We start from the raw sequence: 25,505 nt of genomic DNA on the forward strand, positions 1-25,505 counted from the left end.
CTTTCCCCTCGACTGCCTTGTACTCTAACCCAAAGCACTTCAGAGTGCCCCTCCCCTGACTCCTTGCTAATTAATGAGGATGTGTATTCCTCCTTAATATAGAGCGCCATTTCCCCACCTCTTTTTCCTATCCTGTCCCTCCTGTACAGCCTATAGCCCTTGACATTGACTGCCCAATCATGCATTTCATCCCACCACGTTTCCATAATCCCCACTATGTCCGGGCTGGTGTCAGCCAGCAGGAGGGTAAGTTCCTCCTGCTTGTTGCCCAGACTACGAGCGTTTGTGTAGAGGCATTTGAGGCCTCCTGTGGGTGTGTGTACTGACCCCCTAGTCAAAGGAGGGAGGTCCATTCTGGGGCTTTTCATAGTTTTGTAGTAGGTAGGGTTGGAAGGAACCTGAGTAGAACATTAAGTTCGATCCCCTGCCATGGGCAGGAAAGAATGCTGGGGTCAAACGACCCTGGGTAGGTGATTAGCCTCCTTTTGAAGACCCCCAGAGTAGGGGCAAGCACCACTTTCCTTGGAAGTTGGTTCCAGATCCTACCTGCCCTTACTATGAAATAGTGCTTCCATGCTGTGCTGGAATGGGGGGAGTGGTTTGGAGCCCTCCCCTGAGGCAGTAGGGGGGGGACTCCAATCCACCAGCCTCCCAGTCCAGTGCAGCTAGGGAACTCTCAGAACCAATCTCCCTCCTCCGGCTTCTCCCCACTCATCCTGAGACATGCAGCCTTTCTCCCTGGATTGGCTCCAAATTGGAGCTTATCCTCTAGCCTCTGTTAATATCTGTTGGCTCAGGAGGATGGGTTTAACTTATGGTGCTTTCTTTGAAGTGTCATGAGTTAGACTGAGGAGCTGCATTTCTGTCTCTGTGCCTCAAGATATTATAAGATATTTTGGAAATAAAAGGAAACATATTACAGGAAAAATTTTGTAAGTTATTGCTGCTTTGCAGACTGTTCTTGTGGCTTACCTGCAAATAATAACAATTAGGTTTTTCTGACTGCAAGGAATTCATTTATATTATATGATGTAATTATCCCAATTATGATTTAATTGCGATAACTGAGACATGGCCTCTGGCATTACATTACACTTAAAATGTAATTAACTAGATAGTTGTATCATAAATTGTTACCTGGCTACCAATTAATGCAATTAATGGCACAATAAAACAAGGAATATGCCACAAAGTTATTACAAAAAAAACATTAACTGGACAAGTGCCCTGGATGGGGATCGCAGCCATGGGGTATGCTCCCATGGCAGGGATCCCCATCAGCTGATGGAGCTTCCAGCTCCAGGAGTTTGTTACTTGCTGGTATAGGGGGAGCCCAGGATTGTGATCCTGAGTTCCCTTGCACTGGCAGTATTGCGCAATGGGAATCTGATGCAGGATCCCACAGTCATGTCTCCTATTATGCATGTGGCATGGCAGGACATGCAACTGTGGGATCCAGCATCAGATCCCATCACAGCTTCACTTGTACATCTGTCAGGGACCTTGGTGTGATAATTCACATGACTGGAATTAGGCAGGAGAGGTGCAGCTAATTGCTTCATTAACCACCTGGCCTTTTAGTCCTTGGCTCAAGCCATAGGCACAGCTCCTAGGGCTGTACAAAACAGCACTATTTCATTTCAACTGCCATTTTGCTGTTTCAATGGTACAGTGTTTTGTTTCAAGTTTCATTTAGTTTTGAAGCGCTGTTGCATTGCGTTTCGTCGAAACTTTCACTGTTTTGACATTTTGCCCATAGGCTATAATGGGGAATCACAAAACTGCCTATAACTTCGTCATTTTTTGGCAGGTTAGGATGAAAGCAGTAGGGGTGGTAGCCCCTTCTGAGGGCATAAAGCCTGCCAAGTTTCAAGGAGATAGGTGCAGGGATTTCTGGGAAACTGCATCTTAAGCTGCTGACAAGGAAAACTCATGATTAGTATGACTGTGTGTGTGGGGGTGTGTGTGTGTTAAGGCACACCCTCACTGGCACTGAGGCCTCTACACAATACAGCCACCTCCTCCCCTACAGCCTCAGTCTGATCCACCACTTTAAATGACAACAGGTAATAACTTAATAAGCAGCACAGTAGCACTTGCAGCATCTTAGGCAGCCAAACTGTAACAGAGCTTTTTTCCTCTCCTGCAGGAGCTTCTTCTCCAGCAGCTGCCAGAGAACTCTCCCTGTCAGCCTCAGCCCGAATAAACTTGTGCACATCTGGCTGCGGCTTGCCTAGTAGGCCAAAGGGTTGCACAGCAGTGGCTCCACATCCTCGGTGAGATAGGCAGTCACCAAGGCCTGAGAACTACCTGCCTGATGGTGGATTCTGGTGCCTCTGAACCCCATCATGTAGGCCATGCCTTTGGCTCGCATTGGCAGCACCTGTGGTGGAGGAGGAGACTGGCTGGTGGATGGCATGCTGGCATAGAACAGTGGACCCCCCCTTTTCCATGTCCCCCTGCCTCCACCGTTCTGCCTTCTGGACTCTTCACCAGCACCTCTATCCACTGATTTAGTCTTTGGCTGCTGCATATGCTCCCCTTCACCTTTGGGTCACACATGGTGGCCAACACATGGACTGTACTGTACCACAAGTCATCAAGCCATTTCCTGTTGCCCTCCTTCAGCTGCCTCACCAGTGCCTACATATCTGGTGACAGTGGCTTGCTCCAGCCAGGAACAGTGATCACGTGGAAGCTGCCTATTTCACTCTGAAGTTCTCTCACTACAGGGATCACCTGGCTAAGGAGTGCATCAGCAGCGCTGAGGGTCTTGGTGACCTTGAGGATCACCATCTCCCAGATCTTGGTATCCCTCTCAGTTCTGTTAAGGGGACCGTTGATTCCAATCTTCCTGAGCAAGGCCATGTCATAGATGGCCTTCTGTTGCTCCACCAGCCTTTCCACTATCACATATGTGGAGTTCCACTGAGTCTCCACATCCTGCATGAGTTTGTGCTGCTGGATGTTTAGCTCTGCCTGTTTGTCCCTCAGCATCTTGCCCTCCTTGATGCTCCAGGGGAAGTAGCCTGCCACCTTCCTGCATTTTAAAATGTGTGCCAGCACCACCAGCAAGCCGTCACCAGGAGCTCTGTCCCTGTTCAAGGCGTCCCTGACAATGATGTAGAACTTGTGTGTCACACAGCAGATGCCAACAAAGTTGGCATCATGGACCATCTTGACCATATTGTCCCCATTGTTGGTGACCATGAACCTGTGGATGAGCTTGCCCTGCCCTGTGAGCCACCCCTACGCCAAGTGGTTCATGGTCCCCATGATCTCTGTTGCCGTTTGGGACTCATCCATCACCTCGGATTGAAGGAGAGCCCACCGACAGCCTGACTGCTCCAACAGTACCCTGTGAGGGAGAGGTGGGTGTGATCTCCACCCCGGCTGCTCCAGATTTCTGAGGTGAAGTGTAAGACCACCTGTGGACTTGCCTTGCACAGCTCCTCCCTCAAGTACTCCCTGCATGCCGCATACAGGGAGGGCACCACCATCCTACTTAAGGTGGTGGTTGCGGGCACTTGGTTTGATGGGGCCAGGAGCACCACGAGCTGCCTGAACCCTGGCCGCTCAAAGAAGGGCTGACCATCCACAGCAAGCATCTCCACAATGGTTTGGATGATCTTGCTTGCCTTTGCAATGCTCCCCACTTTGTCTGCCTTTCCCACACTATTCCTGGGTGGCCTGCCTCTGCTTTGAGGGGATAGGGGCTTTGGAGCAAGAGGGGGCTTCCCTTTGGGCATGCTCCTGCTGGTGCCAGGCTGAGGAGGAACAAGGGCAAGGGGGTGGTGCCTGTGGAGATGCATCAGCATTCCTGTGATGCGCATGTGTTTTGTTCCCTGGGCCTAGCTGGTTTTGGCTCAGAAGTGCAGGCAGATAGCATATGTGGGATCATCTGCCAGCTCAGAATGATCCTAGACCACACTACTCACTTGCTTCTGGGGTGTGGATGCTGCCTTTCCCCCTTCTCAGCAGGCAGAGGCACAGCAACAGGAGGAGTGGACTCAGCTGAGTCACTTGCCTCTACAACCTCTTTCTCAGCCTTCTCTGGGGAAGGAGACCTGGCCCTAGGGGAAACTTGAGGGGTGTGGAGCACAAACTCAGATGATTCCCCCTCCTTCCCCAAAATTTCCCTTGCTAAGGCACTCAGCTCCAGCTCTTCCTCTGGCACTTTTAAGGCTCAGGATATGAAGTGACACAGGTGGAGGAGACTGTCATGATGGTGCTGCTGCTTGTTGTCATGGTGGTAGTGGGGAGGGGTTATGGCTGGTGCTCTTGGAGGGGATACAGACTCAGGCACAGGCAGTGGTACTGGCACTGCTGCCTTCTCCTTGCTGCCTGTAGAACTAGTAGAAGCCTCATGCCTGCTTGTTGTAGCAAAGAGGCTGCATCTCAGTTTGCAGGGGGGAGGGGGGAAACTTACAGCTCTGCCTCTGCTGCCCCTCCCTGAAGGCTTGCCAGCTGCCTTTCCAGCATGCTTTGTGGTCTGTTATACAGTGTTTCATCTTTGCCTTGGTGTGCTGGAAAATCTGCGTTTTCTTCTATAATGTTATCCGATTTATGTAATATAGGTAAATAAAATAGTTGTATGTATGTGGATTTATGTAATGTATGTATATATGTATTTATGCAATACATATATTTACATATTTTATATTATTTGTGTGTTCCTATATACATTTTATATTATAATATGCAATATAATTATGCTGTGCTTCCCTGCACAGTGAATGGAATGCACACAGTGAGAGAAAACACAGATTTGAAAAGAATCAAAATAAACTAACAAAAAAAAAAAAAAGATTTTTGGGGGAGGAATAAATTGAAAGGAATCAATGAATATAATAATAAAATAAATGAGTATAGAAAGCAAAAGGCATTGATAAATCCCCACTTGCTAGGCTAGCAAGTAGGAAATTAATGATAGCCTTTGGTGTCCGACGCTGCTGACCCCAAAGCAGAAAGTAGCTTAGTTCAAACAATGCTGCTTTTTATGCTGTTTTTCCATCCATCCCCCAGACCACTGGAATTGGAAGGGACCTCAGGGAAGCATCACAGTCACTGGCCATCTACACAGTCAATATGAGCACTCCTTCCCACCTCTTCCTCCTTCCTTGCCTTACTTTCTGTTTCCCTGCAGGCAAGCCCAGCTTCAAACTCGAAACTTTCGAAATGTTTCAACTGCCCTCCTTTCGTTTTGATTTTGCTGTTTTGAGCTCAAAACAAGTTGAAATGGTATCAAAACAAAACAGCTGGTGAAATTTCTCACAGCTCTAACAGCTACTACTTGCTGCTCTTCCTAGCCATGTGTTTCCTGTTCTTCTCCACTTTCCAAGTAACAGGGGCAGTGGTTCCCTTTACAGAAACAGTTTATGGGAAAAGGTGGGAACAGTTGTGTTTGTTTAGCGTGGAGAAGAGAAGGCTGAGACAGGGTTTGATAACTGTCTTCAAATACCTAAAGGGTGCTGTACCGAGTATAGTGAAAGACTTTTTGTGGCTGCTGGGGATGAGAAAGAACAGTGCTCAGCTGCAGAGGAAATTGTTGTTAGGAGAAACTCTCTCACTATCAGGGCAGTTAAACATTGGAACAGGTTCCCTAGAAAGAAACTGTGAAATTGTCACTGTAGAATCTCTATCCTTGGACATTTTTAAGAAACAAAACACTTGCTTGGTTGGTTTATACATGGATGATCTGGCCCAGAACAGAGTTGGACTAGATGACCTCCTGAGGTTCCTTGCAGTCATGAAGCAGAACCACAGAAAAATATATCTTATTTACCTGAATCCAGGACAAGGAGCTCCCTCCTCCCCCCCAACCCCATCAGTGGGAAGAACCGATTTTATAGTAGATTTCTGTGGATCTTATTTCTTCCCCATGTTTTTAACACTCTAAAAGGGAAAATACAATTAAAGAGTATTGGGTTTTGCGTTTTGAGTATTGGGTTTTTTTCCCTGTACATTTGGCTAAATTGAGTAGGAAGGACGGAGCAGAACTGGAAGCAATAGTTTGTTATCCATCAAAATTCATGCACTAGAGGTAGTAAAATTCATGGGATACAATTTCCAAAAAGGCCTGTGTTAGGCTTGTAAGTCTCTCCAGCTTTTTTGAAAACTCTCTCACAAACTATTACACATTAATTTATTACTCTGCTTGGAATACACTACAGAAGAGATGTCCAGAGGCATATACACAAATTAAAGGTCCACTCCCTATGTATTTTCAATCAGAGATGGGTGCCTGACTGTCCTTTCCATCTTTGAAACCCCTCCCCTCTCCCTGTCAAATACACAACAGGTGAAAACCCTGCTATGTGTACTCTGTTGTAGTGCAGGCAGGAAAACAGGTGAAAGCGTACAGACACACAGCTAAGGAAGTCTGACCCTGCTAATTAGGTATTAATGCAAAAGAATGGGTGTAGAAACATGAAAAGTGACTTCTGTGATCCAAGAGGAAAGTTATAAAACATATAAACAATGGAGAACTAGAAGAACAGGAGGTCCAGAGTGAAGGAGCAAAGGAATGAAAGGATTAAATCTAGGCTAGTATGTTTTTTCAAGGCAACAGTTATGTTTCCATTGGTAAAAAGAAAAAGGCTGTTCTTTGTTGGTAAATGGTTGTGAGATGAATGATGTTTCTTCTTTATGCCAATTATAATTCCTTTCTATCATCATGTAATAATGGAAACTTGCTTTTTTTAGAAATTACTGAAAGTCTGCATTTAATCTTTTACCCTTGCATGTATTTTGTCAGATGTAGGAATATCTAAATAAGAGTAACTATTGACAAATTTAATTTGAAAACCTTATTTAAATCATTTCAGTTGTTAAATACATTTAAGAAATACACTGGGATGGTTGGGTTTTTGTTAAACTTTTTCATGTGAGTTTTTCATTTTTGTTTGGTTCTTTCCTGAGTTGCAATTGCAACCAGCAAGACTTAGATTAGCAATGAAAAAGAAATTTCTAATGATGAGGGTGGTTAAGTATTAGAACAAATTATCTAGAGAAGTTGTGGAATTGCTACCATGAAAGTTTAAGTGCAGGTTAGACAAACATTTGTCTTGGGTCAAAGCAAAAGGTTGGACTAGACAATTTTGAGCCTTTCAGGTCTGACTACCTGTGATTCTAGGATTCATTCCATCATGTGTAACAGGTTTTTTTTTTGTATAGAGAAGGTATGATCTTCCCAGTAATCAGAAAGGGGAAAGTGGTTCCACAGGATGAGAGAGAGATAGCATTAGGTACAAAATAGACTGTTTTAGAGCTACAGTTATTTGAATATGCCAAATATTCAGGGCTGGCTGGCTCTGGGAAAGCAGGATAGGGGTAAAAAAAATCCTATAAGGGAATCCTGTGCTGGAGAAAATGGTAGAAATCAGAAGACTGCCAAGGAAGGTTTCTTATTGGTTTCGGACTTACTTCCATATATATATATTTATGCTATTTATATGTGCCAATAGAAAGAGCAATATACTTCTCTGGTTCTGTTCTAGTTTACTGAACATTTATTTACATACAGATACTTTTATAAGGCCAGATAAAACTATAGCATAGGCAAAGTGGGGCTGGGTGCTACCAGACAGAAGGTAATGCTAAATTTGTGAGGCCAGAAAAACAAAAGGGAAATGGTAGGATTTTGGACTAGAGCTTAGGAGATCTGAACTCTACTCCTGACAGCCAGTGGCCTGCAGTTCTGGGTAGTATTGGGCAAGTCACTTCACTTTTCTTTTGCTCAGTTTATCATCTGTGATAATGACACTGATCTTCATTGTAGTGTGCTTCTGAGATCTACTGAAACAGACAAATAGAAGTATTGTTTGCTACAATACTTCAGATTAGGGTATTTGTTTCAGACAGGCAGCATTTTGTTTTCAGAGCAGTTGTAGCTCTCTATAAGTGATTTAAGTTGAGATTTGTGTCCCACATGATTACTGTGATAATTCTGTATCTGCTGTCTTGGTACTTGAAAAAATTATGAAAAGAAGCAGTCCAAGGTTTTTAGAAAAAAAGATACCTAAAATTAAGTTCTTTGGTCATATTTAGATACTTAAAGTGCTGAGTACACAGCAACTTGTATTAAGCTCTTTTCGAGTTACCTCTGTACCTGTGATTTTTGTTTTTGTAATTTTTCTGCTGGCAGTAACATAAGTTCAGTGGTGAGTGGACTTGAGGTTATTGCATTTGTCTGTCTCAGGGGTACCAAAATCTCCCAGCTGCCCAGGCCAGATCTGGAAAGCAGAGCTCCTTATGGGCTAGATGTGGGTGTGATTGTGGCAACAGGGCAAACAGTGACCACAGGGGTTAACTCAGTCATCGCTTCCCTTCCACTGGTGACACGCATCTCTAATGGGACTCTGTGCCCCAGATTTTGTCAGTGGGTCCTACCCTTGAATTTCTGGCCCCTCTGGGAGCTATTTGGCCACACAACAGTTCTGCTGGCCAGATCTGGCCCATGGGCCTTTGACACTACTGGTCTACCTTATATCGAAGTTGACAAAGAAAAGATGACTGTAGAAATATTTTTGTAATGATGTTCTGAGACTTTCATCTACTTAAGAGGCTTATCCTTCTGAAGTCCTTCCTAAGGAGTTGTTAAACTGTTTTGAATTATTTTTATCTTCAGAGTGGACTCTTACTTCTTTAGAAAGTCCACTTTGCTCTTTCCTAATGGTTTGTTTCTTTTGGCCAAATTTCAGTAAGCCGTCTTCACCAAGAGATCCATGTCTGAATGAGTATCTGCATGTCATACAAGAAGTATTGCAATTAGAAGGTCCCAGACTTCAAAGCAGTGTCACCCAGTGTTAAATTTTGATAAGAAAGCAGGTAGTTGACAGCTTACTTATTTTGCTAGATTAGATCAAGGTCATGCAAACTGATTTTTACAAATTGCCAAAGAACTATATGGTTTGTACCAGCCAGAAAAGTAGCTCCCAACTCTTGTTTCATCTACCACCTTATTAAAAAAATGTGGTCAAAGAAATTGATGGAATATCAAACCCACATACCACAAGTGATACGTGTACCACAGCTTGAGAATATCTGCATTAAAGAAATACATGTGATATAAAGATGGCAGTTTAAGTTCAACCTATATGTAATCAAAGCATTAGTTATGAGAGTACTTTATGTCTGCAGAACAAATTATGCAAACAGGAATTAAGTAGCCTAAACCACAAATATTTAATAAGAGTGTTCAGTAGTCAGGTATTAACCACAGTTGATTTATCCTTGGAGAATTAACAAAGGTTCTGTTGTCTTTGACATGATCTTTATTCCCAAAAATTGTTAGGCAGTTAGCTGGGAAGTATAAATGTTTCACAAGCTAGAAAACAGGGCATGAAATTAAGGAGAAGGCCTGCTATGCAGTGAGAGGGCAGTAAGCTTTTTTTCTTTAACCAAAAAGCAGAAAAATATAGTGGGATGACAATTAGACTGTTCCAGCAAGAAACATGGTAAACATTTATCCCCTCTTATCCACTTTTTTGTTGGAAAATGAATAACTCAAAATATTGTTAATATCAAAAGCATCTGTTAAATAAAAGTTTAGATTTTTTTTCATTGCTATTTACAAATTCTTGTTAGCTAGAAAGCCAAATTAATTACCTATCAGAAGTAGGAGAGACATCCAATATTAGATTTCCAATTGTGTGTGTGAAGGGCCAGTCAGAAAAAGCTGCTTGATGGAATGAATCCTCAGAAACTTCATTGCAATTTGAAGAGCATTTGTGATGTAAAAAATAAAACTAATAGCTCCTCAGCAGGTGTTTTGTCCATGAAGCTTTTTGAGATAGGGTCGGAAAAATGTTCATAGGTCAAACATGACTCTTGCAAATAAATGTTCCTTCATGGAAAGATGCTCTCTACCACCTTTAAGTGAATACCAACCAAGGAGACTGCATAGTCAGTTTTATATCCTGCACACATACTTGATCACAGGTAACCTGTTTGAACAGTTAAACCAATAACAAAATGTGGACAAATAGAATTATAATTGCAGGAGATGGCTTGTTTGGTCTCCTTGGTCTTTTTCCTTTGTTTCCTATGCCAAGGTGAAAGCATTGGTAGTTCTTTTAGGAAAAAAACTGAACAGCTTATTCGTTGTGTAAGGTCTAATTGGGGAGTACCCTTTTAATTAAATGGGAAGCTGAGGATGCTTAACATCTTTCAGGAGACAGCAAAAAGAGCAGATGGCAAAAGGCTAAATTCTAGTTCACCTTACTGTGACTACGCAATACTTATGTGACTAAAAGTAGCCACATTTGGTCCCTTTTTGGCACTTAGGCAAATTTTAGATTCTTTTTTCACCTGCACAGCCACACTTGCCCTCCTGGGCATGCTCAGAAATCTCTGCTAATGCCAGATATGCTCTGCTGTAGTATAGAGTTATATGCCTATCTGAACAATCCTAAGTTCTTGAAAATGTGGTTGGAAAGATAATTCTGATGTAGGACTGTAGGGTGGCATCCTTGGGGTTGCTGTGATCTTCCCTAGCGCCCCCTTACCATGCCAAGTTAGCTACAATGGCACCCTCAATTCTCACCGGCCACATCTTTGATTTTATATGTATAATAGGGAGGCTGCCTTTCTGTCCTCTTGGACATGGTTGTCCTATTGTACCCAGGCCCCATTCTATAATGGGTGCTTTGGGGCACCCTAGCCTTATGGGCTATGCATGGCTCCAACCACCCCTCTACCACACCCCAAGCCTCACAGATGTAACTGACATTGTTCAGTCTTGTGCTGCCCCTCTCTGGGGCTCCTTGCTGCCGAGGGTCCCCTGTGAGGCCTCCTCCAACCCCTAATAGCCTCATACAAACCTCCGGTCTAAGCTACAAACAAAACACAAGCCCCTAGGCTATAACATAAATTCTAGCCACTTAACCAAAACAGCATCCAAGTCACCCTAAGGGTGCTGTATCTTTTCCCCCTGTATCATGCTGCTCATACAATCCAGCCTCTCCTCTTTACTCACATAAGCAGAACTCCTTCCCCCTTAGCATCCAGTAACAAACTCCACCCCCCCCCCCCCCCCGGCCTCAGGCTTGTCACTTATATAGGAACCAGGCCCTGCCCCTTCTGGTCAGCTGACCAGGTGCAGGTGCAGCCACTTCCCTCATTAACCGGTTGTCCCAGCAACCTGCACCTGGGTCTTCAGCTTTGCTCTCCAAGTAGCAGGCACCTTAATGCCCTGCTACAAGGATCCTCCCACCTTTTAGTCTAATAGCCTTGAGAAGTGTTGTCAAATTCACCCAGTGCTGGATCTAGAGCTCAGGCGGCTCCTCCCAGGCTGGATTTGTGGGACTGCATTTGGGTGGTGGCATGGGTCCTGGGGTGTATGGTTGTGTAGAACTGTATTCATGCAGTATAGAGCTGGGGAATTGCATCCATATGACCCCAGCTCCATGCCACTGTCTAGTGGCATGGAGCTGTGGCTGGTTGTCAGGGTCAGTCATCCAGCAGTGTGGAGTTGTGGGCTCTGATAGCTTACAGGACTATCATTGGGCTGAAAGCAGTGGTTCTGTTTGACCCCTGTGGCCTAGAACATTTGGCAATGTAGGGGGTAAACTAGGTCTTAGGGCCTCCTCTCATCTCCTACTTCCCAGCAAAGTTCTTCAGCAGCCAAGCCATGGGTCAGATATTGCTAAAAGCACTCTCCAGTCCTCTTCTTGAACTGTCCCACTGGGACTGGAAGGAAAACAAACCAAAGAAAAAAGTGTTCAGCAAAATGAATGTTATCCTGGAAGGGAGGGGACCCTACTGGTTTTTTTGTACCTTGCATTCAGTGTACGAGAAGCAGTGGGATGGCTCCTCACACACTGAGAATAGAGGCCCAGGCTGGAGACCAGGGTCTGTTCCCTTCCAGAGCTGTGCCTGTTTCACTGAAATACACTCCTAGGGTGATCACCCTTCCCTAATTTGGTGGGACAGTCCCAAAATGTAAAGATCAAGTCCCTGTCTTGGGCTGAATGACTTTAGGACAGCATATGTCCTGGATTCCCCTGGACACAGTTAACTATTGTCCCGGTATCATGTGCAGGGATCTGTGTTTTCTGTTCACCATGGCAAAATGCAAAAAAACACAGGCTTCCTCTTGCAGGCTGGCAGAGTTCTAGCCTGCAAGGGGCTGAGGGGGAGTGGGATGCAGCGGGTGCTATGTGCATGGGTGCATGCACACACAGGGGGCTGGGAATATAGCCAGGCAGTGGTGGAGAGCATCTTTCCCACCTGCCTGCAGGTAAGTTTATGGGGAGGAGAGAAGGCATGGGGGGCAGAGTGAGGGCTGGAGGGAGGGAGTGGGGCAAGATTGGCAGCTGGGTGCACTGTGCGGCTTGTCTGGAGGGCAGTGGCAGAGCTGACTACACACTCTCCTAGGGAGGGGAGCATTGGGGTGGGGGGGGCATGTGTCCCTCAAGATTTGTGTAGGAGGTAGGAGGGGCAGATGCGGGCTGCCCACTGCAGGCTTGGGGCTCCCCACCCTGCTTCCCTCCCCCCTGGGGGCCTCCACAGCCCAGTGGGTGGGACCCAGCACAGGAGGGCAGAGCAGAGCCAAGAGTCTTGGTGCTGCTGCCACTGGGAGCCCCACCATACCAGCCGCACTGCCATGGCAAGGGGGACGGCAGGGGCAGTGGCAGCAGCACGTAGTTGTGACCCCCGCTGCTGCTGGTCAAGTAAAGAGCACCCCACTATGGCGGCACAGCTTATGTGGGTCTCCTGGGGTGGGGCGCTCAGGCATATGCCCTGCTTTTCCATTTTCAAAAGGTCACCCTACACACTCCCCTCTGGCTTGCAGTGCTCCTGGCCCCATAGATCTTCCTCATCTTCCTCCTTCAGTTTCAAACAGATGCTCACTGTGTCTTTTTCCCCCCTCTGACTACATTTAGGGAGCATATGCAGAATTATACATGTACTTGGGCAATCAGGACATGGTTTTAATCCTCCAAATCAAGAATAAAGTTTTGCACTCTCTCTCTTAAGAGCACAGGATTAAAAAGGTGTGACAACAGGAATAAATAGGAAACAACATTTTAAGTACATTTTTTAGCATGCAAATTAAGCACTTACCTCTTCAGTCCCTTTTTGGTTTTATTCCTTATTAATAAGTTGGACCAACTTTATAACAACATAAAAGAGCTGACATGACACTACTAATAGAGTTTCCCCATACTCCTCTGTTCATATTGGCACTATTTATGTTGTGCAATATCCAGGACTTGGATTTTGATTTAACCAAATACTTTATTGCACGTGTGATTTTAAGACAGTGAGCAGTTGTCCCATTGAAGTCAGAAGGAATGCTTATATATTTAGATTTATAGGTGTGGTTTAGGATCTTATTGATTTGGAGACTATTAATCATGTAGTACCAGTTATACCCTGAATAGAAGAAACACATGAAAATCTTAGCTGAATACAGATTATAATAATATGCCAAAATGGAGTGTTTCCAGTAAATATAAAAGTTGGTCATTTTTAATTGCTCCTATATGCAGTAACCCATATAGACATATTAGTCATATTTCAGTTAGTAATCACACTATTCTAACATCCAAGTGCTTTGTGTGTGAAATGATCTTTGTAGTTTAGATCATTTGCAGTTTAGTCTGCAAAACTGCATCATTTGTGGTTTTAGATCTTTGCAGTTTAGTCTGCATCCTTAGACTTGTTCAGGCAGGATTTTTGTTTATTTTTATCTGCTGGACAACAAAACGCTATGCTTTTTGTTTCAAAACTTAAATGTTTCCATTTTTAAAGCATTAAATGAAGAAGGAATATAACATTCTATGTTAGCTTTAAAACAGCCTGATTCACAAAATATTATAGCTGTTGCTTTATGAGAGTTTCCATCTTAAACTTTCATCCTCTTTTCTCTGAAGACCCGGGTGGTTTCTTTCATAGAAACCATTTATAAGTACCCTAAGTTTCTTTCATTAGATACAGATGCTTATCTTTAGTGTTCTTTTATAAAATGGATTTCATGTAGTACAAATTATTTTTGTATACATAGCATATGAAAATTTAAGAGTTTATTCAGACATGGTAGCATCCATATATAATACAGAACATATAGGCAAACAGATGGATATCGTAGATCAGTCTCAGGTGTACCAGAACTTCAGGGAAATGGTTCAGAAAGGTAGAAGTTGGATTTAAAGGAATTGGAGGAAGCAAAATAGCTCATAAAGAAAAGAGAGGATTTAAAATCGGATGTGAAGATGGTCTGCTTGATAGTCCAGTGTCTGGTGCACTGTGAAGTCAGTGAAAACATTGCTGAATTATTACAAAAGATGTAAGGCAGTAAAAATAAACCAATTATACATGTTCAAAAATGGGGGAAAAAAAGAGTTTATTAAATTGTCTAAAGAGTAGGACAATAAAGGAGTAGGAGATAAAACTAGAAAAAAGGACAAACAGTAGATTATAAAGGCTTTTAAAAAGAGTAGAAGGGACATTTTATAATGAGTACTGAAACCAGCAGGAAGTTTAGTAAAAATTTCTGAAGACTGGGTTTCAGGAAAGGGTGCGCTTAAATTTTTCTGTTTCCAGGTATAAGTTTAGAGAGACTACTGCATTTTGGACATATTGCCATTTGGAGACATGCAGTAGTAATAAATAACATGTTGCAAAACCCAAGGCAGGAGTATTGGCTCCGTATTTGAGTACACTTCTGTAATGGTTGTGAAATCAGTATCTCAGCGCACTCTGGGGCATCCTAGGAAATAAAAATAAGGTAATGAGAGCTATTCTAGTCTGTTTTAAGGTTGGGGGGCCATCTTGCTCTTGCTGTTTGGGGCATTTAGCTTATATTTCTAAAGTTAAGAGTTATTGTAACTCCATTTGCAGGTCATTTTTATGGTGATACAGAATATTCATTGACTAAATTCTGGAGTATTTCCTACTTATACACCAGTTCTTGTAAAGAGTAGAAGATTCCTGGCAGTCAAGCAGTGATTACGGGAAATGACCCTAAGGTTTCTGTGATGTATCCAGGCAAATCAAGAATGTGTATTGGAGGTTGGGGAACATGGGGAAGGGGGGGCAGGATACAACTGCTTCATTTTAATTCCCTGGAGATTGAGGAGTCAGAGCCAGCAAGAAAGTTAAGGTTTGCCAACACTGCTGGTAGCAAATCAAGGAGTTAAAGATAGATAGATTGTTTAATTATTTAAAGATATGAAGCCAAATTCACTTATGGAATTAATCAAGTCTATGGAAATTATACCCACTTATGCCAGGGCTGAATTTGGTTCATTGTTCTGTGGTATATTGTCCATTATATAATCTGTATTATGTGTTTTAAATCTGTAGAGCTGATGAACTCCATAATATTTTACTACTTTTTCTTCTCTTTTTGCAATTTTTTGTAAGTTCTGTTTTTAATTCCCAACAAAAATAAATCTTAATATTGAAATCTGCTAAAATATCTCCTGCTTTTAAAAATGTGAATAAATTTAGTTAGTTTAATTTGTACATGTTTAGATTATGGAGGTTAGTCTTGCATAGATTATAAATTTACTGGTGACTTATAACACCCAAGTGAGGTCAAAATGCCATCTTATATTTACATAACTGACTCATGTAGTGTTTGAGACGGAAGGTGAAATTTTCAAGCCCAGGGCTTGGCAGTATGATACTTCCTTGTAGTAAACAGATTGATGCTAATACCTAGAGCTCTTTTTCCCTTAATACTTTTAAAATCTTGACAGAGGGCACAAACTATGGTTTGAACCTCCCTAGAAGGCAGGTGTTCAAACATTCTCACTGTCAGCAGGTGAGAACACTAATCCTTTGCAGTTGCTAGAGCTAATTAGGGGTTCTCTTAATAGCTACATGCTTATTATATTGTCTTATCTCTCATGATCTATTGCTAAGGAACCGCAAGAGTTCCCTTGGGTTTAGATACAAACAGGCAAAAAGCTCAAGGCTGAATCAGTTCGGTCTTTGTAGGTTAGTCTAAGCTGCAGAGATTAAATTGAAACAAGAAAGTGAACAGACATTTGCCTTTGATTCAGGAAATGCAGCCACATGCCTACAGTGGCTCAGGCCAGAAGCTGGGGAGAGCTAGAGCACAGCTCTCTGGCTATGTGTTCACTTCCTCTTCCTGCTGCCCCCAGGTCTCTGGGATTTGCAGTCCAGAATTACAGCAGCAGGACTCTTCAGGGTTGCTCACCACTTTCTCTTCCTGCTTCCAGGTGTCTCTGGGATTTGTAGTCCACAGGTGCAGTGAGCAGTAAGTTTGAGCTGGGGAAGGGGTGTTTAACCCCCTCCCTGGCCCGAAATGCCAGCTGGGATTTGCCTGTGGGGGCAGTTCCCCCCCCCCCCGTGCAGACTGGGCTGCATCCCCAGCTGGGCTAACCCCCCCCTTTATTAGCTAGCTCACACTGCACCAGCTAGGGAGAAGAGGGGTGGGGCAAGACTTGTTCTAAGGAACAGGCAGCCCAGCCCAGCCTGCTGGGAGATTGTGATTTAACTTGAACCAGGAAGGGGCCTGAGGCAGAAGTTTCATAAATTGGTTTGACCTAAATCAGTTAAGTCTGATACTACACTCAACCAAGTTAATCTTAAACTAGTTTTAGCCATTTTGAAACTGGTTTATGTGCACTGAGCTTCTGTTCTGTTACAAGTTTAAACCAGTTTCTGATCACTTAAATTGGTTTATGTGTAATTTCTGTCCCTAGCTTTAATGACATTACTAAGTTTCTGTCCTTGAGATACCAGTTGTTATCAATAGGTGTAACTGTCTTTCCCTGCTCTCAGCTTCATTATTAGAGGCTGTTAGTCAGGCTGCAGTGGTACCCATTTTCTGCAGACCATGTAAGGACTGCAGTTTAGAGTTGCTCATAGCAGATGCTTTCCTCTAGAAATATATGTACATTTAGGGAAGAGCACAGTACTGGAAGAGGGTTTGGAGGGAGTGGTTCTTAAATCATCATGTGAAAAATCAAAAGAGTACGTGTGGCAAACCTGTTGTGAATAGGTCCATGATGTTCCTACAGAGTGAATGCTGTATATATAATGTAGTTTCGTGTGCAAATTTGAGCTATTTTAAATATATGTATTTGTAGATTTTGTTTGAGTGGATTCAGTTTTTCAGTACTTGAAGTTCTATTATATAACAGTAATTTCTAATGTTACAGGGATCAGCTTTTAGCACTCAGCAGCCTGAAGCTTATAATCTCTTCATGACCACAGCAACTGGTGATGGTATTAAACTGTGGGACTTAAGAACATTAAGGTAAGGCCAGATTCATTGTGTGACTTTTGAAATAAAAAGTACTCCTATTCAGACTCTCTAGGGCAATTGAAATTAAATTAACTAGCATATGTAAAATGTTTTTTGAGGAGATAAGAATTAGCATGTACATATATTGTCTTATCAGTAAAAGAGGTACTATGCAGTAACTATACAGACAGTCCTCAGACTTGAGATGTGATTTTTCAGGAACCAATTCTGTCATAAGTAGAAACATTACAACTTGGAACCAATTTTCTCATAAGAAACAATGTTATAAATGGGGGAGTGGTTCCTGAACCAAGGCCCGATACCCTATTTTCACTAAAAATACCCCAGAATTTTGTACTAGATCAATTATGGATGATTGATATAGCTACATTAATGTAGTTCTATTGTAAATAGCAATCACATTGATTTGGAAGGACTTCTTTGAGATGACTTTGCTGGACTTCTTGAAAGACTCTTGGTTGGACTTTTTGAAGGGTTCTTGGCTAGAGTCTTCTCAGGAGTCTTGACTGCAGGTTTTTCTGGAGTCTTGTCTGCTTCCTTGGATATTTTCTTTAAGAAAGTTTGGACAGATGTTCTCCAGGGAGATGCCATACCAGCAAACAAGTTCGCTGCATCGCTCATCGGATCAAGCGTTGTAAAGTCGAAACTGACGTCATAAAGTTGAAACGGTGTCAATTTATAGATGTTCTAAGTGTGAAACATTGTAACTCAAAACATTGTAAGTTGAGGACTGCCTGTATGTACCTAAGCAGCATTTTTTTTTTTTTTTAAGTTATGCAAAACCCAATACCTTCTTCCATGCCAAAAGTATTTTTTGACTAAAGTCAAACTCAGTGGGAGGATAGTAGTATAAAAATGGTGTTATGGAGTATGAAAGCAGCTCTACTTGGTTTTTCGTTGTAGCTGTGCTGGTCTAAGGACATAGGCAGGCAAGATTCTTTGAGCAGATGTGATATCTTTTATTGGACCAACTGAGTGGTTGTAAAAAAGGTCTTAGCAAGCTTTCGGCCGCAAACACCCTTTATCTGGTATAGGAAGTCTGCTGTTCTGAGATTTTAAGGAAGCAAGTCTATAGTATTTAGGTTCTTTATTTTTTGGGATAATCTCAGTTTGAGAATGTTGACAGCTTACATAAAGCAAAAGCTGCATTTTAACTTTTGACTGGTCAGGAAAAACAAACACTAAAGCAGAAGCTAATAAACAGTCAGCAATTGTCAAACACTGCTTCATGTTTACTACTTATTCTGCCTATATAAGGATGTACCATACTGACCCATAATAGAGTTTTCTAAACCACATACTTGCTATAACAGATTGTCACAGAGTGGGTGCAGGGGCAGCTGTGATCCCACTAGCGCCCCCTGCCATGTCAACTTAGGTGATCTAGCACCCTCTTATCCTCGCCCGCCACGTCTTTGATGGCAATTGGTTCAATTAGGGAGGCTGCCTTTATCTCCTAATACACGGTGTAAGTTGAACTACCCCTGCTCCATATGGGGTGCCTTGGTGCACCCCGGCCTTAAGGGCTAACGCATGCCTCCAAACTTCGCCTTCAGCACACCCCAAACCTCACAGTTATTCCTGGACGTTATCAAGCCCTTACACTTTAGCACCCTACCTGGCGCCCCCAAGCTGGTTTCACCACCAGTGCCCCCCGTCTGGGGCCTACGCCACGCCTCTCACGCCCGTTGCCCACTCTGGGGCCTACGCCACGCCTCGGGCTTTACTCCCAATACTGCCCCGCTGGGCTGGGGTCAGGATACCCCGCTAGCTCCGGGGCTCTTTGCTGCCCCCTTTAGCTCCGGGGCTGGGCCAATGTGCCCCCAAACAAAGCTGAGCCCTCTCCGGCACCAATCGCCGTGCCCTCCCAGGGCACACTCTAAAATACAGTGCCCTCTGCACCACTGGGAACCCCCAGATTATTGGGGAGCTCCCATGAGGCCTCCTCACTCCCCTACAGCCTCACCCAGTCCTCCAGTTTAACCGTAACTCAACCATGAGCCAAACAGCTGCAACACAAACATAAGAAGCTTCCTGGCATGTAACACAAAACCTGCACTCACTTGGGTCCTTATCATACCCCTTCTAGGGTTCTCTCCGTACACCATACATCATTGCAGCCAGTCTGCATGGTTAGGCAGCAACCATCCACCCAGCCTGCAGCTGTCTGAAGGAAACTGCTAGCTAGGTTCCGCCCTGGGCTGTTTATAAACGCTTGGCCCTGCCTCCTCCTGGCCAGCTGACCAACATTAGTTGCCGTGGCAACCCTCACCTGAGCTGCCCTGGTGATTGGCAGCTCTCTTTATTACTATTGCTAGTAGCGAGCACCCTAGTGCTCTGCTACACAGACCTAAAATGTCATCCAGTATTTAAAGTAGAAAAACAGTTTTTAGGTAAGTAAATTATTATAAATCATGTATAAAGTGCCATAAATATACATGGTGCTTTGTGACACCCAGAACAAAACACTACTCCTCTTCTAAGAGGATATACTCTAACATTATAACAGAAAATCTAACAATCTAACAGAAGGAGGGAAGAAAGAGCAAAGGGTGACAGCTGTTTAGGACAGAAAAGATTTGGGAAGATGTTTATTGAGGCAGCAAAGATAGGGAATCTTTTTCAAAGTAAAGATTTACTGAGAACTGGTTTGAAAGCCTGAGATGCTTTAGCTTTAATTTTTATTTTTGGGCTTCTTTGCATATATATTTTTTTATTAAATGTAGTATGTTATGGTTTGGCCATTAGTTCCTTTTTCTTTTTGATTAGGAAACACTTGATGATGTTTTCACTTTTTTGTAAAACTGCGTTAAGCCTAGAGGGAGGCATATAATTTCTTGCCAAAATATGGTACTTTATTACCTGCCCCAAACATCAAAAAACAAAGAACCTGGAGACTTCTGGGGTTTGAATCTATTATGTTCTTATGTTTTTGCAATAAGGTGATCCAACTGCCATTCTAGAAGAGTAATGAGAAAATTGAGAACTTCTCACAGATCACTTATCTGACTCTTCCTTTAAATATTAACATGAGCAGGGCAGGTGAATGGTAAAGTAGTTGAAAGTGTAAAATCTGGGTAATCAATTAAATGCATATGTCTTGGGGAAGGAGAATAATTTATTTATGTGCTTGCTTCTTATTTAGCTTGGCAGGGTTAGTGCATTTTAATGTCTATTTTATTCAGATGGCTAAATTAAATTAAAGCAGGCCCTTGTAGCCAATATTTAAAGTGTGTATGTGTATATATTTACACGTGTGTATGTATGTGTCTATATAGAAATATGTAATACAGTAACCTGGTAGTGGTCACTACTAGTGACCATTGTAGTAAAAATTTAAAAAATGGTCTGTGAATCCCTGTCTTTTCACTAGTTTATGACTCTCCAAAAAGTTATCCTGGCTCTGCCCAAAGGTTGAATTTACTGAATATATTTTCGAGTCCCCACAAGGAAGAAAATAGTTCACTCTTTCCTAATCTGTCCACCAGGTGTTTTTAACATACTTAATTTGAAAAATGGCTGAGTGTGGAAAGTTCTGATTTAGCTTGGAAAAAGTCTATATTCAAGTGTTGGAGTACTGAAGTGCTACACAGTTGGAAAATTTGTGGTTTTGTGTTCATAAAGCCCATCCAGTACAATCCAGTCTACTTTTTTGCATTGTCAGGTACTTCAGTTATTGCCAACCAATCCTATCCTGGACCAGTTCCTTTAATTTGTTCAAGTTGTTGATCTGTAAAGTTACTGCTTCAGGCATTATCATGCTGGGCCCTCTGGGTCAACTTCTCTGTTTTGCTTTGGGGTTTTTCAAAACAGGGATTTTTTTAAGGGATCCTGTTGTCTGATATTTTCAAAACATGGCTAAGGTAAGTCTGCCTTCTCATTTGTACTATTTATGTAGCTGTGGGTAACTGTCTTCACCAAAATCTCAATATTTTTTTTATTTTGTCAAACCATTTTGCTTTGAATATCTGGTTTTCAGCATTCACCCTGAAAACTTTAACTTCTGTTTAAGAGACTTGTTGACCTTCCATGACTCTGACCCATGCTGGAAAATGTTTAGTATGCATTGCTTCTAAAAATTTGTATCTGAATGTGATGGTTATTGGACTTCACTACTGAGAGAAACTTCCAAAAAGCAGTGTTTGCCTTAACAACTTGAGTCGTTATGTTATAAATTCATTTTCCAGATTTAGGAAAGATCCTGTCCTGTTAAGGAAACTTACCAAGAGTTCTCAAGGCTTCTCTTTCTTGAGTGATGGAGTTGTGAAAAGTTTACATTTGTTTTTGTAAACTTTATTGTTTGACTCACTGACTATAATACCTAAATGTCTTGCAGTTCAGATTAGATTATTGGTCATTTGCTTCATTTTATTTGTCAGTGTATTCAGGAGACTAATGTCATCAGCAAAATACTGCTATGCAAGCATGGTGGCTGTTCATAGAGTTCCAGTATCCAGATTAGGGTTCTGTATCATGACAAAAGTCAGTGCCACACCAAACACCTCAGGGGAAAGAGGGGACAGCCTCTCTAATTCCAATGGTAATATTGAACCTCTCAAGGATCTTAGTATTGAAATGATGGAGAGGCATGTGTGCTACCAGTGACCTTGAGAGTGATGTCATCTGGAGTTTTGTATGCCTAGTAGGGGTCATCTATAGTGACAAGGTCAGGAGCAAGGTTTCTAGACTAAGTTTTGTTTTTGGATCACTATTACTCCCAGTGGAACAGGTGCATGAAGAAGGAATACTTTCAATGGCTGCAAAGGTGGATGAAATCTGCAGTGGAACAGAAACCTCCAGTTGTCTAGGGTTTTCCTTGCCATCAGATTAAGGTTTACTTCCCACGAAGTTTCATGCCAATGCTGATGCACAGTGACATCATTATGTTAAACAAAAACATGTGCAGGAATCTTCCATCAACAGCAAGTCTTATGATGATGGGTGAGTGGCAACAGGGGCAAATTATCAAAAGCTCCTAGTCAAGGACCTACATGGAGGAGATGACTGTGTGATGGTCATTTTGTACTTAGAATTGAGACAGGTATGAAATTCAGCAGCTGCCATCATGACTTAGTAGGTCTACTTAGGATCTGCTCTGTGTACCCCATAAATGCGGGGAGGGGCTAGAAAAGGTGTTGTAAACATAATCTGTCTCATTTCATTTGACTTGAAAACTGTATATATTGGGATCTATCTACAGTCTAAATCATATAATGAAGTTTGACACCTGAAATGTCTGCACCCCAGTGGACAACTCTAACAATGCCAGATGAAAGCAATCCGTAGTATTGGTTTTGCTATCAAGACCAAGATTGTTACTCAGATGCCAGAATGGCTGGTTGGCATTGAGCCTCTCATGACCCTTTGTCTTCTGCTAATCAACAAACAACAGTCAACAGCGCATATGCCCTGACTCCTGATGCAGATGATGAAACAAAGAAGAATTATATTCTAAACTTGGCCAAATCCTATCACCTGTCACCATACAGAAAAGATAATTCTTCTTGTTGATTTTCAGTGCTAGAGTGGGCAGAGACTCTGAGCTATAGAAAAGGTAGAGAAAGTCAATTCCAGTGGAATTCCCCTCTTGAGCAAGCATTCAGGACATGATCTCATCATTACAAACTCCCTATTCCATAGAAGCAAGAAATGGAAGACATTATGGGTGCTCTTCTGCTTAAAAGACTGGCACTTGATTGACTAGTTATAGTATGTGCCTGGGACTAGTGCAATATATCACCAATGCTAACCAGCCCAGGTGACTGCTGGACTGATCATCTTTTGATACATTGTGTCATGTTCATTTGTATTCCCCCAATATGGCATAAGCAAAAGAAGTAACCAAGGAGGTTTAATATTGAGTGCTTAAAAGACCATGCTAAAAACAATAATCTCCAGCACTCTCTTAGTGAGAAATTCTCCAACCTTCCTGATGATCTTCCCAGTGACTGGAGAGATGCCAGAATTGTAACCATATTCAACAAAGGAGATGGATTGGATTGCTGCGGTTACTGTGACATTGTACTCTTGTCCTTATGTGAGAAGATCCCTGCCTGCATTCTCCTTGGTAGACTCACTGAGGAGATTCTACCTGAGTGTCCATGTGGCTTCAAAATACTGAAAGGTATAATAGACATGATCTTTGTTGCTTGACAGCTTCAGAAGTGCCATGAACAACATAGAGCTCTTTGCATGGCCTTCATTGACCTGACTAAAGCCTTTGATTCAATCAACAGAGACCCAATGATCAGACTTCTTCATGATGACATGACGATAACTCTCTTAAGCAATGGCTTGGAAAAGAACCCCTTCACCATTATAACTGGAGTCAAGCAAGGATTCATGGACACAGCAACGCTCTTTATCATCTGTATCACAGCTATTCTGCATCTCATGGATATGTCCTGGGGCCAGTCTTGTTCAATATCTTCATTAATGATCTTGAAGATGGGATGGAGTGCTCCCTCAGCAAGTTTGCAGATGACACCAAGTTGGTGCGAGTAGTAAATATTCTGGAAGGTAGGACGAGGTTTCAGAATGGCCTAGATTAATTGGAGTATTGGGCCAAAAAAAATCTCATGAGGTTCAGTAAGGATAAGTGCAAAGTCCTGCACTTAAGATGGAAGAATCCCTTGACTGCTACAGATTTGGGACCAAATGGCTTAGCAGCAGCTCTGCAGAAAAGGATGTGGGGGTTATAGAATGAGTCAACAGTGTGCTTTTTTTGTGAAGAAGGCTGACGGCATACTGGGCTGCATTAGTAGGAACAGAGCCGCTGTTTGGGGGAGGCAAGTTGGGGCGACCGCCCTGGGCCCAATGCTTTGAGGGGCCCTGTGGATAGTGCCACACAGGTCCTACAAGCTGCTTCATGTGCCAGCCACTCACCACCCCCCTGCACAGCGCCACACAACCTGATGTGTTCTGGGCCCTGCACACCTCTAGGTCAGCTCTGAGTAGGAGTGTTGCCAGCAGATCAAGAGAAGTAATTATTCCTCTCTCTTTGGTACTGGTGAAGCCACATCTGGAGTACTGTGTCCAGTTTTGGGCCCCACACTACAGAAAGGATGTGGACAAATTGGAGAGAGTTCAATGGAGGACAATGAAAATGGTTTGGGGGCTGGAGCACATGTCATATGAGGCTGAGGGAATTGGGCTTATTTAGGTTGGACAAGAGAAGACCCAGGGGAGGGGGATTTGATAGCAACCTTGAACTATACCTGAAGAGTGGTTCCAAATAGGATGGAGCTAGACCAGGGGTGGGCAAAATACAGCCTGCAGGCCAGATGCGGCCTCTGAGGCCATTCTATCTGGTCCATGGGGCCCCTAAAAAATTTAAATTTAATCTGCCCTTGGTTCCTGTCAAAAATGCCAGGAACCAAGGGCAGTAGGACCTAGGGAAAGCCTGGCGGGCTCCCACAACAGCAGGGCTTGCCTGGCCCCGCCCCCCCCAGCCGGAAGCCCCAGTAGGGGCTTCTGGATTGGGGCCACGTGGCTGCCCTGGTGCTGGCACCTCGGATAAGGGGGAAGGGTAGGGGAGGACCCCAGGCAGGGAAGGAGCCTGGGGAAAAGCTGAGTGCGGGGAGAAGAAAAGCAGCCCTTCACCCATCCCATGGCTGGCGCCCCACAATGCAGCCACATGCAGCCCGCTTGCTGATGACTCGCCTGTTTACTGGAAGACTGTCATCCTCATATCGAGAAACTGCCAGTGATGATTGAAACAAATCACCCAATTCACAGCTAGAGATCACAGCATATTTATCACATCTAAATAAAGGTTCTGAAAGGTTGGTTAATTTTGTAGGGGAGCCCACACATTTCCATTATCTGTCACAAATGATCTCTGTCTGTGTGGCAAATTTTTCTGACAGCCAGAAAATTTAAGATGATTGTAGTAGCCAGGTGCTTGTTGCCTTGTTCACTACTCAATTCTGAATACTCACTGATACTAAGTGGAAAAATATGATAAAAAATGGAAAGTGACAGGGGATGGAGGAGGGATGAGAACCAGCATGATGATCTCAAAATTTGCTGTCACTGTACTTGTGGATTCTGTTCAGTATCATTGTGCAAAAGTGTTTCCTTCCTACTGAGAGCATTGTGATCCTATGTTTTTTACTTTTGCTCAAATCCTTCTTCTGTTACCCAGATTACAGGTAACGTTGTGGGTAGGCTACTGATTAAAAAATGAGGCAGAAACAGGTCTACAGCCCAAACTTTTATTTGTTTGTACTTTAAAGCAGACTTTGGGATAAATGTT

The 25,505-nt window shown here is 43.0% G+C and overlaps 1 protein-coding gene across 3 annotated transcripts in view; it reads left to right on the plus strand.

The window, feature by feature from the left end:
- The window catches only part of WDR27 (WD repeat domain 27), a 252,852-nt gene that overhangs the window by 93,743 nt on the left and 133,604 nt on the right, over positions 1-25,505 (plus strand). For all 3 annotated transcript variants that reach the window (XR_002103700.1, XM_019549918.1, XM_019549919.1), the window contains one exon: positions 17,142-17,239. Coding sequence is in view for 2 of the 3 variants with exons in the window: in XM_019549918.1 (XP_019405463.1) it covers positions 17,142-17,239 (98 nt within the window). In the remaining variant the exon portion in view is untranslated. The remainder of the gene's footprint in view (positions 1-17,141; positions 17,240-25,505) is intronic.

This window comes from Crocodylus porosus, unplaced genomic scaffold, assembly GCF_001723895.1.
Source record: "Crocodylus porosus isolate Cpor-Errol unplaced genomic scaffold, CroPor_comp1, whole genome shotgun sequence".
Taxonomy (NCBI): domain Eukaryota; kingdom Metazoa; phylum Chordata; order Crocodylia; family Crocodylidae; genus Crocodylus; species Crocodylus porosus.